The 17,973-nt window shown below is 41.2% G+C and overlaps 1 protein-coding gene across 4 annotated transcripts in view; it reads right to left on the bottom strand.

Moving 5' to 3' along the window:
- The window catches only part of LOC140488133 (rabphilin-3A-like), a 239,796-nt gene that overhangs the window by 44,529 nt on the left and 177,294 nt on the right, over nucleotides 1-17,973 (bottom strand). For all 4 annotated transcript variants that reach the window (XM_072587941.1, XM_072587944.1, XM_072587942.1 and 1 more), the window contains 6 exons: nucleotides 13,410-13,493; nucleotides 11,421-11,483; nucleotides 11,062-11,262; nucleotides 7,102-7,181; nucleotides 6,121-6,195; nucleotides 4,501-4,610 (listed from right to left, as the gene is read on the bottom strand). In XM_072587941.1, coding sequence (XP_072444042.1) covers nucleotides 4,501-4,610; nucleotides 6,121-6,195; nucleotides 7,102-7,181; nucleotides 11,062-11,262; nucleotides 11,421-11,483; nucleotides 13,410-13,493 — 613 coding nt within the window. The remainder of the gene's footprint in view (nucleotides 1-4,500; nucleotides 4,611-6,120; nucleotides 6,196-7,101; nucleotides 7,182-11,061; nucleotides 11,263-11,420; nucleotides 11,484-13,409; nucleotides 13,494-17,973) is intronic.

Here is a 17,973-nt window from a genome sequence, read left to right as displayed (position 1 = left end):
TGTTGTGAAACTTGAAAGGGTTCAGAAAAGATTTACAAGAATGTTTCCAGGACTGGAAGGTTTGAGTTATAGGGAGAGGTGGAACAAGATGGGGCTATTTTCCATGTAGCATTGGAGGCTGAGAGATGACGTTATAGAGGTTTATAAAGTCATGAGGGGCATGGATAGGGTGAATAGACAAGGGCTTTTCACTGGGTTGGGGGAATCCAAGACTAGAGGGCATAAGTTAAGGATGAGAGGGGAAAGATTTAAAAGGGACCTAAGGTGCAACTTTTTCACGCAGAGGTGGTGCATTTATGGAATGAGCTGCAGGAGGAAGTGGAGGAGACTGGTACAATTACAACAATTAAAAGGCATGTGGATGGGTATATAAATAGGAAGGGTTTGGAGGGATATGGGCCAAGTGCTGGCAAATAGGAGTAGATTAATTTAGGATATCTGGTCAGCATGAACGAGTAGGACATTTGCCACCCAGGTAAATAGTGCTGTGAAGAAGGCATATGGCGTATTGGCTTTTATTGGTAGAGGAATTGAGTTCCAGAGTCCTGAGGTCATGTTGCAGTTGTATAAGACTCTGGTGCGGCAGCATCTGGAGTATTGTGTGCAGTTTTGGTTGCCATATTATAGGAAGGATGTGGAGGCACTGGAATGAGTGCAGAGGAGGTTTATCAGGATGTTGCCTGGTATGGGAGGAAGATCATATGAGGAAAGGTTGAGGCACTTGGGGCTGTTTTCATTGGAGAAAAGAAGGTTTAGGGGTGACTTGATAGAGGTGTACAAGATGATTAAGGGTTTAGATAGGGTTGACCATGAGAACCTTTTTCCACGTATGGAGTCAGCTATTATGAAGGGGGCATAGCTTTAAATTAAGGGGTGGTAGGTATAGGACAGATGTTAGGGGTAGATTCTTTACTCAGCGAGTCGTGAGTTCATGGAATGCTCTGCCAGTAGCAGTGGTGGACTCTCCCTCTTTATGGGCATTTAAACAGGCATTGGATAGACATATGGAGGATAGTGGGCTAGTGTAGGTTAGGTGGGCTTCGGTCGGCACAACATCGAGGGCCAAAGGGCCTGTACTGCGCTGTATTTTTCTATGTTCTATGTTCTATGTAAACAAATCTTAGTAGGACTTATACACCCAATGGTAAGGTCCTAGGGAATGTTGCTGAACAAAGAGACCTTGGAGTGCAGGTTCATAGCTCCTTGAAAGTAGAGTCACAGGCAGATAGAATAGGGAAGAAGGCATTTGGTATGCTTTTCTTCCAGTCAGAGCATTGAGTATAGGAGATGAGAGGTTATGTTGCAGCTGTACAGGACGTTGGTTAGGCCACTTTTGGAATAAAGCGTGCAATTCTAGCTTCCTTCCTATCGGAAGGATGTTGTGAAACTTAAAAGGGTTCAGAAAAGATTTATAAGGATGTTGCCTGGGTTGGAGGATTTGAGCTATAGGGAGAGGCTGAATAGGGTGGGGCTGTTTTCTCTGGAGCGTCGAAGGCTGAGGGGTGACCTGATAGAGGTTTACAAAATCATGAGGCATGGATAGGGTAAATAGACAAAGTCTTTGCCCTGGGGTGGGAGAGTCCAGAACTAGAGGGCATAGGTATAGGGTGAGAGGGGAAAGATACAAAAGAGACCTAAGGAGCAACATTTTCATGCAGAGGGTGGTACGTGTATGGAATGAGCTGCGAGAGGAAGTGGTGGAGGATGGTACAATTGCAACATTTAAAAGGCATCTGGATGGGTATATGAATAGGAAGGTGGTGGAGGAGTATGGGCCAAGTTCTGGCAAATGGGACTAGATTAAGTTGGGACATCTGGTTGGCATGGACGAGTTGGACTGAAGGGTCTGTATCCGTGCTGTACCTCTTTGACTCTATGACTCTATGTCCACCATACCTTTCTTCTCTGATCGGGCATATTTGTGCTCTGCATCAGCCAAAGCCTGGGAAGTGTACACTATTGAACAATCATTTCCATTGAGCCATTTGTGAGCCAGCACTACCCTGATACCATACATGAATGCATCACATGTCAGCTCTACATCTCGCTTGGGAGCATAGTGTGCCGACACCTGAAGGCTGCGTCTTGGCTACGAGACCATTTCCAAGGCTGACCCTTTTTCAATGGCTGGTACACCTTTGATCACCTTCACTTTCTCTTCCAACATGTATAACCTGGTCTTGTCGACTCTGTGGCCCAAGTAGGTCATTTGGGGTACCTGGTACATACATTTTTCCCTTCTAAGACATATGCCCACTTTGGAGAAACATCTAAGGACTATATCCAAGTTCTCTAAAGGCTCTTTATTGGTTTTCCCTGTTATTTGCATGTCATCCAAATAAATGGTGACCCAGGGTTGACCTTGTAAAATACTTTCCATCATCCAATGAAAAATGCACAGGTTGACTTTACCCAAATGGCAGTCTCGCATCTTGGTGCAAATCTTTGTAGGTATTAATTGTTGCATACTTCTGGGAATCCTTATCTAACCACAAGTGTAGGTACACATGGCTCCATGTGCAACTTTGTGATGGTCAGCAATCCCCCAACTGTTTTGCATATAAATCCTCTACGTGAGGGGATGAGTATTTATCTACCTGTGAGAAACGGTTTACAATTTGTTTAAAATCCCCACAAGGGCGATCTGACCTATCAGGCTTCACTATCACTATGTCTGGTGCTTCCCATTCCACAAACTGGACTGATTTGATGATTCCTTTGTTTTCTAGCCTCCTGATTCCCGCCTCTACTTTTGTACATAAGGCAAATGGCACTTGCAGAATTGTGAAATTGCTTCCTGGTCAACATGCAAGGTGGCCTTGGCTCCTTTGATAGTCCTGAGACCATCCTGAAAAATCTCAGAGTATTTAATTAGGACTTCACTCATTTTGTAATCGAAACATGGTGAGCCAATCTAGGTGAATCTTTTGCAACCAATTTCTCCCCAGCAGGCTTGTGCCTGAGTCTTTTACTACAATAACTGAACCAGCTGCTACTCATGAGACCAGAATCAAAGTTATACTCTTAATCTTGTAAAGGCTCTCCAGTACAGGGTCTCAGTCAAGCTGAGATCTTGCACAAACATAACAGTTGGAGTCCAGAACGAAGTTTAACAAACTGGCTTTGCCAAACACTGATACAGCTGTTCTGGTATCAATCTCCAATGAACCAAGTGACCATTTAACCAGACATTCATTTTGATTGGCTCTGATTTAGCTGTTGCTAAGCGATTTAACTGTTCCAAGCCAGTTGTAAGTGAGTTTTCCAGGGTATGCACTTGCCTGGATACCATCCTATGAGTTCTCTTACTCAAATTAGGTTGAGTGGGACTGTTTTGATGTCTCGTGTCCACATACTGGCAGAAACTACAATCCTGAAGAGAATTTTAATCATTTGCCCAAGGCTTGGCTTTGTTTTGGGGTTTTGCTGTGGGCTGACCTTGGGTCTCTCTGTTCAGGACATGTCCTGAGTGCAATTGCCTTCACTCACATGGTGTCTATCAAGGTCAGTCAGCCTGGTGTGAGTGTTCACTTCCACTGGCATATCCTCATACTTTCCACTTGCTGCATTTTCCAATGACAAAGCCAGTTGTAGAGCCAGTTTGAAATCCAGTTGGACTTCAGGTGATAGGCGCTTTTGAGTGGTCACATGATTAATCTCACTCTCATTGCTACTGAATTAATTCCACAGAGACTTGTATCCTGTTGCCAAGTCACCCTTTATTTACATGTGCATCGTTCTTCACACTGATCCAGCTTCCTCAGAACCAGCTCTCAGAGAGTAGACAGAACCTCTGACACTCCTGTTTATATGTCAGCTAGGGGTCCCTGATTGGGGCTGTTAATCTGGTCCATTTAGGGACCCAATTAGGGTCTACATGGCTGACCTCATTACAATCACTACACAGGACACTTGGAAAATCATAATATGATTGGGCAGAATCAACATAGAGTTATGAAAGTATAAATAATATCAAATTTCAGTCATGATCTTATTGACTAGCAGAGAATGCTCAAAATGCCAATGGCCTCCTCTGCTTCTATTTCCAATGTTCCTGTGTCTGCATTCATTCGGCAAGATGCCAAGCCCCTTATGCCTGTTATCAACTTCCAATATTGCCTGTAGAGGAATGACCCAAAACAGCCAGAAGCATTATTTCACAATATCTGAAAACTGAAAGTAAAGTAATAAAATCATGAATATTTCTGAATAGAATCATAAAACCACTCACCATGTTCATTGTATAAAAACTAAGGGTAGAAAAGGCCAGAGAGATCAAGATGGATTAACAAAAGGAAGAAGTCATAGACCATTCAAGATGTCAAGCACCTTAATTCAAACCTGAAAACATGCTTCACTTGAAAATTATTAGAAGAGTTTAATTGGGTGAGAGATTTGATGAGGTTTTCCAAATTGGTTGAAGATTATTGAAGGGATTCTTGAATACCTTAAGACTACTAGAGAGGTTGCTTTTCTCAGGTGTCTGTCTATATTTCTCACCTGAGAGTTTTTCTCTGCATATCATCCTCAGTGATTCCATGGTATGTTAGCCGTTCATTCCACACAGGGTTTCGGGTGTTGCGCAGTGTTTTCGTGCGCAGCTTATTTGACTATGTTTGGAAAGAATATAAACATATTTGATGTCAACTCATTCAATTGCTCAGGCTATCACTTTGAGTGTCTCAAAAATCATCAAGAATTCTGACATTTTTACCAGGCTATCTTCTTTTCTGCTCTGATTCCCTACCCATTTTCCCTGAGGTCAATTGTTCATGATAGGATATAGCCTTCCTGGTGTAAAGTCTTTGAATCTAGAATACCATTACACCATTACTCAGATAAGGTTAACAAACGAGTGTCAAATCTGGAAACTTTTCAAACAGGATGCTCAGCATCCTATCAGTAATGCATCTATTTGTCATTAAATTGGGGAATTCCACCTGATAAACAGTGCACATGAAAAAATGTTCTAAATATTTTATGTTGTTCTGATTATGGCTTTGTTCTCAGTGGACAGTAGAGTAAGCCAGCAGATCTATGGTTCTTTGTGGATCCAGCTGGTGTGAAACACTTCAAAGCACCCAACTGTTGACTTTTCTTCCACCATTTCCCATCTTTTTTGCCTGGAAATGCTTTTACCTTTCACTTTGGGTCTTCTCCCCAGGTAGACTGGTTGAGACCTTCTTCTGAGGTATTTGGAGAATAAGAGGGACATAATAGGATAGATTATGACTTGTGTGACCATCTAAATTGGTCTACCAATTCAGTATCATTTCAGGGAACATCTGTGGGTCATACGCACAAACAACCCCACCGCCCTGTGGCCAACCACTTCAACTTCCCCTCCCACTCTGCATAGGACATGCAAGTCCGGGACCTCCTCCACCACTAAATCCAAGCCATCTGACAACTGGAGGAAGAATGCCTCATCTTCTGCCTTGGGACCCTTCAACCACACGGCACCAACATTGACTTCACTAGTTTCCAAATCTCCTCTCCCCTCACCAGATCCAACCCTCTAACTCGGCATTGCCCTCTTAACTTATCATATCTGTCCATCTTCTTTCCCACCTATCTGTTCCTCCCTCCCCACTAACCTATCACAATTACCCCCACCTGCAACCATCAATGCCCTCCCAGCTATCTTACCCCCAGGCCCAATCCTACCCTCCTGTTTATCTCTCAGCCCGCTTCCCCACCTCAAAACGTTGACTGTCCTGCACCTTGCATGCTGCGTTTTTCCAGCGCCACACTTTTCAATTTTGACTCTCCAGCATTTGCAAAGTCCTCACTTTCTCCCAGTGTCACCCACTGTATGAGTATTTACAGTATGTACAAATATCTACCTCAATGTATTTCTGATAACTGTATCTGATAATTGAAATTAATTTGGCCTGTTAATTCTTAATATCAATGTAATCTGTTGCAGAGATATGACATTTCAATTGTTACCTGTCACAGACATTTCCTATAGTTTATAAGTAACAGAGCCTCAGAACACAATCTCACTGTGATTCACTGTGCCATTGAAACCTCCCTGTACACCAGTAGCCATAGAACAGTTTCACCAGTTGTAAATCTTAAGAATATGCTGTTTACAATCTGACAGGAATATCGTACCTTGCTGGCTCCAGGCAGGAGATGTATTTTCACATATGGATCAGCCAAGCCATTGGAGTCCATTGGTTTCAGTCCCTGTAATGTACAAAGGGCAAAAATGCCATATCAGCACTTGAGTTACAAACCTGAAACTGAATCTCTCAGTATTGTATGTAAACAACATGAGGTCACTAACCCCAACAATATCCCTATTCCGCTTGATAAGGGGTTTACCAGCTTAATGCCTATTAAAATTTGCTGACTTGCATCTCACATAAGTGGGCTGACATCAGCCAACCATGTTCTATGCATGACTTTCACAGATAAAAATGAATGTTTTCCTCCTGTTGATCTGAAATGGATACAATCATAAATCTCTGAATTCCTCTAGAAGCAATGTTATATCTGGCGGCACGGTGGCTCAGTGGTTAGCACTGCTGCCTCACAGCACCAGGACCTGGTTTGACTCCAGCCTTGGGTGATTGTCTGTGTAGAGTTTGCACATTCTCTTTGTGTTTGTGTGGGTTTCCTCTGGGTGCTCCAGTTTCCTCCCATAATCCAGAGATATGCAGGTCAGGTGGATTGGCCGTGCTAAATTGCCCATAGTGTTAGGTGCATTAGTCAGAGGGAAACGGGTCTGGGGGGGTTATTTTCTAGACGGTTGTTGGGCCTAATGACCCATTTCTACACGATAGGGAATCTAATCGAATCAAATCGAATCATAACTGACCATTATCTAGTGCTTCCGGAATTCCTACTCTTAAATCTTGCCATAAACACTTCCTGGGCTGCATGTGTAGGTCAGACAGCAGGAACTCAAATGTTTCCTTGAACTAAAAGTATTTTGAGTCACCTATTAAATGATTAATTTTCAAATTTTTGGGACAAAAGAACATTTCACAACTGACTGTAAATTATTTTGTTACGTTTGGTCACCCAGTATCCACATTTTGAACTTGATGATGAAATTCTATTTGAAAATAAATAAATTTGACAGCTCACCTTTGCTTTTATGATGGTGCAGTGCAAAGCATTGTTGACCTGGTCATATATTAGACTGAACTCCAGTGCTCCCAAAGTAGCTGTGAACACAACCAACAAAACCATCTTCAATGAGTGTTATAAAAACAAAACAGTCATTCACAGCATTCCAACTGGGTTAAAATTGTAATCCATTTTTAATAGCCATCATGCATCAAAGTAAATGAGTTCTAGCCTTTAAACTGCAGATTTGTGTATAACTTTAACTAAGAATATAGTGTACTCAATGCAGAGGTATATATGTCTGGTTTTCTTAGATGATAGGTTATAGTACACTTCACAAATGTTTAACCCTGCCATTTATAATGTTATTGTATGATCACTAGGTCTACTACTTTTTAACCCAAAATAGAATAAAACAGTGGGCTAAAGAATTTAGTGCAGACATATTAACCATGTGTATGACTGTACACTCACAGCACAATATCTGGGCTTCTATGTGGAGCACAATGTCTAATATTACATAAAAACAGGCCATTTGACCCAACAGTCCACAATGTTGTTTATGCTCTCCTGAAGCCTCTCATCTTTTCTAATCAAAATACCATGATTACCCTCCTCCTCCAAATGGTTGTCTTGCTTTCCATTAAACCTATCATATTAATTCTGATACAGGTTCAGCTTAACGTTGCCCACTTTTCAATTCTTAATTACAGAATGTAATTGCACAAAGCTCACTCCTGGCATCCTCGTTAGTTCCTGGTTTGCACTGGATTTCTCTTTCTAGGTTGTGATTTAGATCAATCACTGAAGTCTTACAGTGCAGAAGGAGGGCATTTTGGCCCATTTCATCTGTGCCATCTCCTTGTACATTACTTTTATCCAAATAATCGTCTAGTGCCCGCTTGGGTGCATTAATGGAACCTTTTCCCATTACACTTCTTGGCGATGTATTCCATGCCGTAACTGTTCGCTAAGTGAAATAATTTTTTCTCATATCACCCTTGATTCTTTTGCAAATAACTTTAAATCTATATAAAATTGAAAGAAGCGCAGATGCTGAAAATCAGAGACAAAAATAGAAATTGCTGGAAAAGACCAGGCAGCATCTGTGGAGTGATATCAGAGTTAAGGCTTCAGGTTGAGTGACCTCCTCCTTCCCTACCCACCCCACCCCACCCCCCCCCCCACCCCCACACCCCCCCCACCCCACCCTGACCCCAAATCTAGTGAAGACTGAAAACTAGCAGCCAGTGTTCTGGAAATTTCCGCTCACACTTTCTTCAAAACCTTCAGTGCATCCAGTCTCCGTGCCCTGTCAACTTTGATTACCAACAATCAATACAATCCTTCCTTATCAGTTTTGAATCCTTCCTAGTAAGAGAGATTCCTCCTATGTCACCATGACCGAGATAGAACCTTGCTTTGGTAAATGTAGATACAAGCTATTAATTTAACAGCTCAGCCATGCTCTCTGCTTCCAGATGTAAATTCCCCTTGTGGTGCTTAGTCAGCCCTACTCCTTCACTTAGTACTATTTATATACCTATTGCAGACTTCATAACTCGCCTTTATGCCGGCTGCCAGTCTTTTCTCATTACTCAGCTTTGCTTTGCTTGCTTTTTCATCTCCCTTCTAATCCTTTGGGATTCCTCAGATCTCTATTTTCTACCTGACACCCATCATAAACACACTTTTTCTTCTTTATTGTAATTTCGATCTCTTTTGTCATCGAAGGAGCTCCAGCTTAGTTTTTCCTATCTTGAAGGCAATATAGTTTGACTGTTTGCAAATCATCTCTTCTTGGAAGGCAGCCCAGTTGTTCAGTTTTTTTCCACCGGTATCTTGTTCCAGTCAATTCTGCCCAGCTCCATTCTTGCCTCATGGAAATCTCTGGCAGTTGATTTTTCTCACTCTGAATTGTTGCATGTCATGGTCTACTATCACCTTGAACCTTCTCATACAATGATCATTGTCTTTGAAATGGTCCCCCACTGACACTTGGTCCAACTCATTTCCAAGAACCATTGCATCCGTTTGTGTTGGACTAGGCGTCTTCAGTTTCCTGCCACCAACCCCAATGATGGTATTTCTTTTTCAAATGTTTTGTCGTATTTCTGACTTTCTTTTTATCTCCCTAATTAGAATGCGGCGTTAAGCAAGAGCCAACCCAAGATCACAACCCAGTTAACAGCTATTCATTCAAATGATCTATACGACTGTAGCTGGGAATTACTGCTGCCATTATTGGCAAATGAACCCTTAGCCAGATATTTTCTAATTTCTGCCAACGTGTATCAAACAACTCCAGTCTGCTGCCTGCAGTTTTCCAATAAGTCGCCTCTCGGCCCTTGCCATTAGTGCAAGTTCATTTTAGTGTTCTGTTCGTTTCTGAGATAATCTCCTATTGTTGTTATATTTGAAATGTTCACCCATTTAATACAGCAGCCAGAGGTATGTCAAGAATGGCAGAGGTACACAAAGCCACAAATTAGAATTAAAACACATTTCTTTCAAATGCTGCCAACCCAAGTATCAGGTACAAGGATTTCCAGTGGGGACTTGATTCCTTAGAGATATTTAAATATTTGCATTGAATTTAACTAAAATCATCATATATTTTAACCCTTTTAATTTCATGATTGAATGAGGCAAAGTAAGTAACTTTTAAATTTGTTCATATTTAGCAAACTGTACTTCTTTGTAAAATACCTGAAGACTTAACTAAGCCTTATTTCTATCACCGTCAGCCAGATTGTTGTTTCTCTGACAAAATGCAGAGGAGACTAATTGGAAAACAAAGGTTCTGGGTATGTCTGTATATTTAAAGTGAAAACAAATCACGATTTCACTATACAGCTGTGAAAATATTTGATGTCACAGCAGCACCTGTCATCTTACAAGTAACATATCTATATTATTTGTTTCATGTTCTCCACTGGTTTTATTAAAGCATAATGAATTAGAGCTCCTATATCATGTCGATGCCCAAAATATTACCACATGTACTTACATCACCTTTAACATGGTAAAAGTTCCAATTTGCTTCAGCGAAATATAATCGGATTAAATACCATGTTCAGACAGGCGATGACAAGCTTGTTCGAAGATGTAGGTTTTAAGAACTGACTTTAATCAAGAAAGAGAATTAGAAAAGCAGAGCAGTTTCGGAAGGAATTCTAGAGATCTGGACCAAAGCAGTTTAAGGCTTGCCCACCAGTCATTGAAGGGTGGAAAAGCAGAATAGGCAAGAGGCCAGACTTGGAGGGGTTTGTTTTAAACATTCATTTCATGACATGTAGACATTGCTGATTAGGCCAATGTTTATTGCCCATAGGGCAGTTAAGAGCCAACCACATCACTGCGGGCTTGAAGTCACATGTAGGTTAGACTGGGTGAGGATGGCAGATCTTCTTCTCTAACAGGTATTAGTGAACCTGATGGATTTTTTAATGACAATCAACATTGGCTTTTTTAGTTGCCATATGACCACCTTCTCATTCCACATTTTTATTGAATTTCACCATCTACTATGGTGGGGTTTGAACCCATGTCCCCCAAATCTCAGTCTGGGGTTGTCAATTACTAGTCCAGTGATAATACCATCACACCACCACCTCACAACAGTGAAGATTCTGCAGCCCTCTCATAATGACAATGCAGAGATCTTGGTGGACTGGTTAGGCTCAAAGACAACACAAGCTCAGGGAAAGGCAAGAGCATGAAGTGATTTGAAAATATTGATGAGAATTTTAAAATCAGAGTACTACTAGGTCAAAAAGCACAGTGGTGCCATGTGAACAGGACTTTGTGAGAGTTAATTTCTCTCTTCGAGGTTATAACTGGTCTTCTGTGCCGTTTCAGCATTATTTTTGTTTTAGTTTCACTGCAACAATGATATGTTTGGAGTAGATTATACTTGCTATTTAATGGTCTTTATTAATGAATTCATTTGAATCGGCCAATCAAAACATCACTCACTGGCTTCATCTGAGTCATAAGGATCTTCATCTTCATCCTCCTGCTGTTGTGTGGAAGGAGGCAGTGCTGAGGCTGTACTTGACGCTGTATATGGTGGATGGTGGCGGACAGCTCTCTCCTCCTTCACCAGGGTATAACTTGCATCTGATGATGGGGTGGGTTGGTTGGTCACAGAGTGTGACAAGGATGGAGACCCTACCACTGGCAGAAATAAATAATGGAAAAAGACAGAACAGAATTATTTCTTTATCCCTTCAAGTTGAGGACCTGCTGGATGACCATATGATCCAAGATGAAACCAGAACAAGGAAGAACTGAAATGAGATGCTGAGAATAGAGCTGCTTATAAACAGTCTTACTTGACATTTGTTCAGGATATCTGGGAGTCACTCCCTGACCTGGTCTATAGGTTCCAGACACACCTGTGAATAGGGAAACCAGAAATATATCAACCTGACATGTCAAAAGAATCTACAGCTCTCTCACAAAGACAGCACAAAAGAAACGTTTGAAATTTCATTAAAGAGACCCAGTGAAATCTAATGATGAAGGTAACTTTTAGGGGATTTTTTTGTTGTTGTTAAAAATATTTGTCTATTCTGTACAAAACCAAGATTTTTGCTGTTTTTGAACTTGTTATTTGTACATTACCAGGCACAAGGTTTCTAATTGTATCTTCCTTGCTGGCAGGCTGTTGTGGTGTTGCCATTGTCTGGGAGTGTGAGCGTGTGTTCAAAATAAATAATTTTGAGGAGATGGTGGAGATCTTTTGAGACTGTCTGAGAGTTGGTAGCAAACCTCTGCTCATGGAGAACCATGTAAGAGGTTTGGATTAATGTACCTCTACTGACAGCATTAAACACATGGTTTAAGGGCAGAGTGGAAAGGCTGTACCAGCAAGGCACTTTGACAGCACAGATTATTTCATGTAGCCACTCAGTGAGCCACAGTAAGCAGTCTTGTTTGTGTTATCTAAGAATAACTCAAGCACTCAACATAAAGTATTACTCTTTTGCTGTAATTTTTATCTTCTGTAGTGAATTTGAACAAAATGGAGCATTCTTTAGACTTTCTCTCCTCTACAGGTGAAGACTCCTATGCATTTTTAGAGAAAAGCACATTGCTCAGATGATGAGGAAGAGTTACGAATAGATTTTAACATTTAAGATGAACAGAAAGCCAGTGTGACCAGATCACCTCTTCACAAGGATAAAACAATGACCTGTGAATGTTGGAGATCTGAAACAAAAACAAAGTGCTGAAAAAATCAGCAGGTCTGGAAGCATCTGTGGCTAGAAAAACAGAATGAATGTTCTGAGCCCAGTGACGCTTCACCAGTTTGAAACGTTAACTGGTTTTGTTTCCACAGATGCTGCCGGATTTGCTGCATTTCTCCAGCACTTTCTGTTTTGGTTCAGGATTTGTCAGAAGAGTGGTGGGAACACAAATCTTCATTGGGCAACATGAGCAGCAAACCATCGATCTCCTTCCAACAAGCCGCCCTGGAGATTTTAATTCATTCTGCCTGCTTTGAATTGTTTGTCCAAACAAACAGGAAGCTCCTTCATGGGTTAAATACTGACCAAGGTTGCTGGCTTCCATCTTAGATTTGTACTGGTAGTGAACCAGAAGGCCTGGGTTTAAGACCCACCTGTTCCAGCAGTGTGTAATAACATCTCTGTACAGAAGCCACAATGTAGGAAGCCCCAGGTTGTTGGGGATGCAAAGGCATGGGCTTCCACCCTCTCTAATAAGTGGTTGGAAAGCATCAGAATGGCATTGCGGACACCAGAGTGGAAATCTGCTCCTGCTGACACACAAAGTAGCCAAAGAAAAGCAGACAAACTATTTCATATTTGTTGGGTTTTTAAAATTCCCATCTACTCTCTTCTTTGGTTTTGACAGGTTGGCAAGGCATGGGAAGGAACTATGACAGCTCTCCCACACAAGCACTATGCAATCAGACTTTGCTTTGCTCTACTTTGCTTTGCATGAAAATCATTCTGGAAAGGTTATTGCCATACCCTGTTGTTAGTGTTAGTGCATGTAATACAAGATGAAGGCATACAAACTACCTCGAATGCTGAAATGCTGAGATCACTTTGTACCTTTGTATCAAATCACCATCATCTTGACAGTAATGGAAGGCAAATAAAGGGAAGGAAATGTTTCTATCCATCTGAAGGAATGGCTTCACTAATTTGAAGTGGGCTTTTGCATTCATTAGACATAAAATGTGCTGGAATTAAATGATTCCTTATCACAAAAGCTTTTCAGCTTCTTGTCTTCAGCCACTAGTTTTCAGACCATTTTTCTTTTTGCCCACTCTGATCTCTGGGGTTACTGACCTGCTTGAAATGGCTGTGCAGGGTTAGTTTGGTGTAAAGCTGAGGGAGGACGTGAACCCGGAGCTGAAACATTACGTCGTCCACCTGAGGAAAAAAAAAGTCAGTAAGAACTGATGTCAACGAGAAGATTATTTCTTTCGTACGTAAAAATTGAAAAAATAATTTAAACAAAAAACTTTACAGCAACTATGGTATAACTCAGACAGAAGATAATATAACATCCTTTAAAGTATTCAAGTGACAAAGTTCGGCGGTTATATGCATTAACCCCATGAAACATAACATTCTATGGTTTACTTTAGTGCTCAAAACCTGTGTTAAAACATAATTTGTTACATTTATGCAGTACTGATCACTGATTAGTACTGAAAAGGATTTCACACAATGAGACACAATATCCTGTTTCAGAAGAAACATTTTGGATAGGAAATATTCCACAAACTGTCATAAAATGAATAAATGGTTAAACTACTTTGTGGGTGTTAGTTTAAGAACATATGCTGGCCAGTTTACCAAGAGAACTAAATGTTCCTTGAGTAAATATATGGGATGTTTCACTCTTGATTGTGACTGGAATTATTTATTTGAAGAGAAGGTGCAGAGATTTTTTCAAGAATTCGAGGTACTTTTTCTAAACAAAACCCTCTTAAGTTTGAGGATGCCTTCTAGGATTTGGGAAAGACAGCTACTTTTAGAAAATGGAAAGTTAGGCTTAAATCTATTTTTGCAGAGGGGGTGAGTGGACTGCTCAAGTTAACCTGGTAAAGTCACAACAATGTGAAGAAAGTTAAGTGTGTATTGGGTAGCTAAGGGCATCCACCTTACAGGCTGTGGGTATTTTATACAGGTCAACAGGTGTAATACTGGCAGATTCATACAGCCGGAGTTTTAAATATAGGTAAGTCTAAGTGTAAGATTTTAAAGGGCTACTCCTCCAATCAGAGCCTTTTTCTCCTGTGTCTGCTGCTGCAGGCTTACTGATGAGCCCATCAGCAACAAATGTGAGAGAGAACCAGCAAATGATTAGAAGAGCAGCGAGCATCCTGGGGCCTGGAACTGCAGTGGTAGGTCTGTTGGCCAAGTTTGGGAAAAGAAACATTGCAAATAGGAGCTCTTCAATCCTGCTGTGTTACTCATTATGATCACGGCTGATCACCTAACTTATTCCTGCTTTTCTCCATATAGCTTCCACTGCTATGTTCAACATCATCTTGAAATCACATAATATTTTGGCCTCACCAGCTTTCTGTGGTAGCCATTTCCACAGGCTGACCACTTTCTAGGTGAAGATATTTCTTCTCAGCTCAGTCCCAAATGATTTACCCCATGTGGGCGGCACGGTGGCACAGTGGTTAGCACTGCTGCCTCACAGCGCCAGAGACCTGGGTTCATTTCCCGCCTCAGGGAACTCCACTGTGTGGAGTTTGCACGTTCTCCCCATGTCTGCGTGGGTTTCCTCCGGGTGCTCCGGTTTCCTCCCACAGTCCAAAGATGTGCAGGTCAGGTGAATTGGCCATGCTAAATTGCCCGTAGTGTTAGGTAAGGGGTAAATGTAGGGGTATGGGTGGGTTGCGCTTCGTCGGGGCGGTGTGGACTTGTTGGGCCGAAGGGCCTGTTTCCACACTTGTAAGTAATCTAATCTAATATCCTTTGACTGTCACGCCTGATGCTGTCCCCAGCATCAGGAACATCCTTCCTCCACCTATCCTGTCTAGTAGGTTTCCACAAGACCCCTTTTATTCTTCTGAACTCCAGTAAATATAAACCTAACTGATTCAACATCTCCTCTTATGCCAGTCCTTTCATCCCAGGAATCAATCTGGTAAACCTTTGCTGTGCTCCTGCTAAAGCAGGAACATCTTTCCTCAGATGGAGCAAAACTGCACACAATATTCCAAATGTGGTCTCATCAAGGTCCTGTACAGTTGCAGCAAGACAACCCTCCTCCTGGATTTGAATCCTCTTGCTTTGATAGCCAACATAAGAGATTAGATTTCCTACAATGTGGAAACAGGCCCTTTGGCCCAACAAGTCCACACCGACGCTCTGAAGAGTAACCCACCCAGAGCCATTTCCCTCTGACTAATGCATCTAACACCACGGGCAATTTAGCATGGCCAATTCACCTAACCTGCACACCTTTGGACTGTGGGAGGAAACCCACACAGACACGAGGAGAATGTGCAAACTCCACACAGACAGTCACTTGAGGCTGTAGTCGAACCTAGATCCCAGCGCTGTGAGGCAGTAGTGCTAACCACTGACGACCTCCTGCAACTGCATGCGTATCTTCAGTGGCTTCAGTGATGACATCCAGGTCTGACTGCATATTCCCCTCAATTTATAGCCGTTCAGGTAATAACTTGCCTTTGTATTTTTGCTACCAAAGTGGATAATGTCACAGTTATCCACACTATTATGCAGCTGCCATGCATTTGCCTACTCACTCAACTTGTCCAAACCAAGGAAACTTTCAGGGAGACTGTGGCTCAGGGAGGAAGGATATGACAGTCACATCACAGTAAAAAGGCAATGGGAGTCAGATGGCAGAGCGGAACTGTGAGCTTGGCTGTGAGGGTGAAAGGTTGGAATGGAATGGTAGGCTGCCATTAATTTTTATTTCATTTCATTTTTACAAAGGAATCACCTTTTCCCAAATTTCATTCAAGTATCCCCAGAAAGACAGGACACGCCCTGGATCATTTTCTTGAAGTTAAAAGGGACAGAATAAGAGAAAGAGTGAGAGGGGTAAGAGCTAAAAGGGAGGGGCATGGGGAGAGGAGTAAAAATGGGTCAAGGAATAGAAGTATGGGAGAGAAAGAGAAGGGAAGCCCAGGCTAAAGGTCAACTCAGTTCTAACCTTTCTTTTAATGTGAATTCTGCCAAGGCCAGCATGAGGTTTGTACAAGGCAAGCAATCCAAGGTGAGTGCTAGTTAAATCTAATTCCTGAGCTTGGCCTCAGTCACTACACCTTTCCATAGTGATCATCAATTGGAACTGAATCTTGGCTCTCTAGCTGTTGACCAAAAAGGCAAAACTTGGCTTTTTTTTTAATGCTTAGCCCTTTTGAATGGTTATTTCTATTGTCTTCTAATTTAAAGTATCAATTTATTGCTTTAGCCCCAGTCCCTCACCATGTGCAAAGTTTAACCACCCCTGGGATAGATAATTAATGTTGTTTGGGCTGGTCAAAGAAACAGCACATCTCTTCCAGTTCTGTTCTTTCCTGTGTTTCTAATCATTGAGGTGGGAAATAGGTCCTTCATTTAAGCTTTCCAAATAGTTCTGCAAATTGGTCTCATAGGTCATAGTCTCCTTCAAATATTTACCGTGGATTCCCTTTTGAAAGTTACTATTTGCTTCCGACATCTTTTTAGATGATGTGTTCCAAGAGATACACAAAGAAATTCTCAAAGTACATCTGCTTCTTTTATATTTAACAAAGAAATCAAGTAATACACATTCATTGGCAAAATGTCTATAGTGACTAATATTTGGAGTCAAGTTAGATCCAGTTATTGCTCACAGCTTCTTTTGATATGAGTATAATTTTGTTACAACATTCCCAAAGTGAACTTGGTGCAATGTGCACAGTATTGCGAGATATGGTGTCATGACATATTGTGTTATAGGCTATCTTTATTAACTCACTCACCAGCTCGCTATATTCATTAATATCAGGTCACTGTTCATTCGTTCATAACCCTTTACTAAACCGTTACTTACTACAATACGATTTCAGCCATTCATTCATAAAACCGCAGTTCTGCAGTATCCAAATTTAAAAACAATTTCATACCATTACTGCATTTCTATACCTTATCAGCCCTTGCTACCTCTGAAGAAGTGCAGCATAAAGAACAACACTATCCCTATCAAGTCGCCACAAAACATTATAATAATATTAATGAGGCCTCACCAACCTTCTCTTACAGAACAATACTGTCCATATCAAATCTCCACAAAACATTATAATATTAATCAGCTCTCAACTGACCATTTCATACAGAACAATGACATCCTCATCAAGTCTCCACAAAGCATTATAACATTAATCAGTCCTTACAAACCATCTCCTGGACCTGAATAGATTAAGTACCTGTTAAATACCTGTTAAATAACTGGGCCATTATCCCTTTAAGCGTTTCCACAAAATTGCATGAATAAGTGAAACTCACACCGGCAAATAAATCTCACAACCCAGCTGCAGTAATCAGTTTAATTTTCTTTTATTCTTTTATTAAGTATATGTATAATCTTTAACTTATTTAGAGCATATAGGAGCAGCCAGCACTTAACATATGTTTTAACCCATCTCCTGTTTCCCAGGACAGAAGCTCTTCGAACCTTTGTGTACCAGAGATATAAAAATGTAACTCCACAGTAATGGAATTTTAATATATGTAAGAAATGTGCATAAAGGGGCTCTTGTAAGAACCTCGAACCTGTGCTGTGATTGCTGAATAAAAGAGGCTATTTTTGCCATTCACTGATTTCGGTCGTTATTTGAACACAATCCCACAGTATGAATAGAAACATATACATACAGACAACTTCAGGTGT

This window comes from Chiloscyllium punctatum, chromosome 17, assembly GCF_047496795.1.
Source record: "Chiloscyllium punctatum isolate Juve2018m chromosome 17, sChiPun1.3, whole genome shotgun sequence".
Lineage (NCBI taxonomy): Eukaryota > Metazoa > Chordata > Chondrichthyes > Orectolobiformes > Hemiscylliidae > Chiloscyllium > Chiloscyllium punctatum.
Note: the sequence above shows the minus strand (reverse complement) of the source record. Positions and strands in the feature narration are given on the sequence as shown.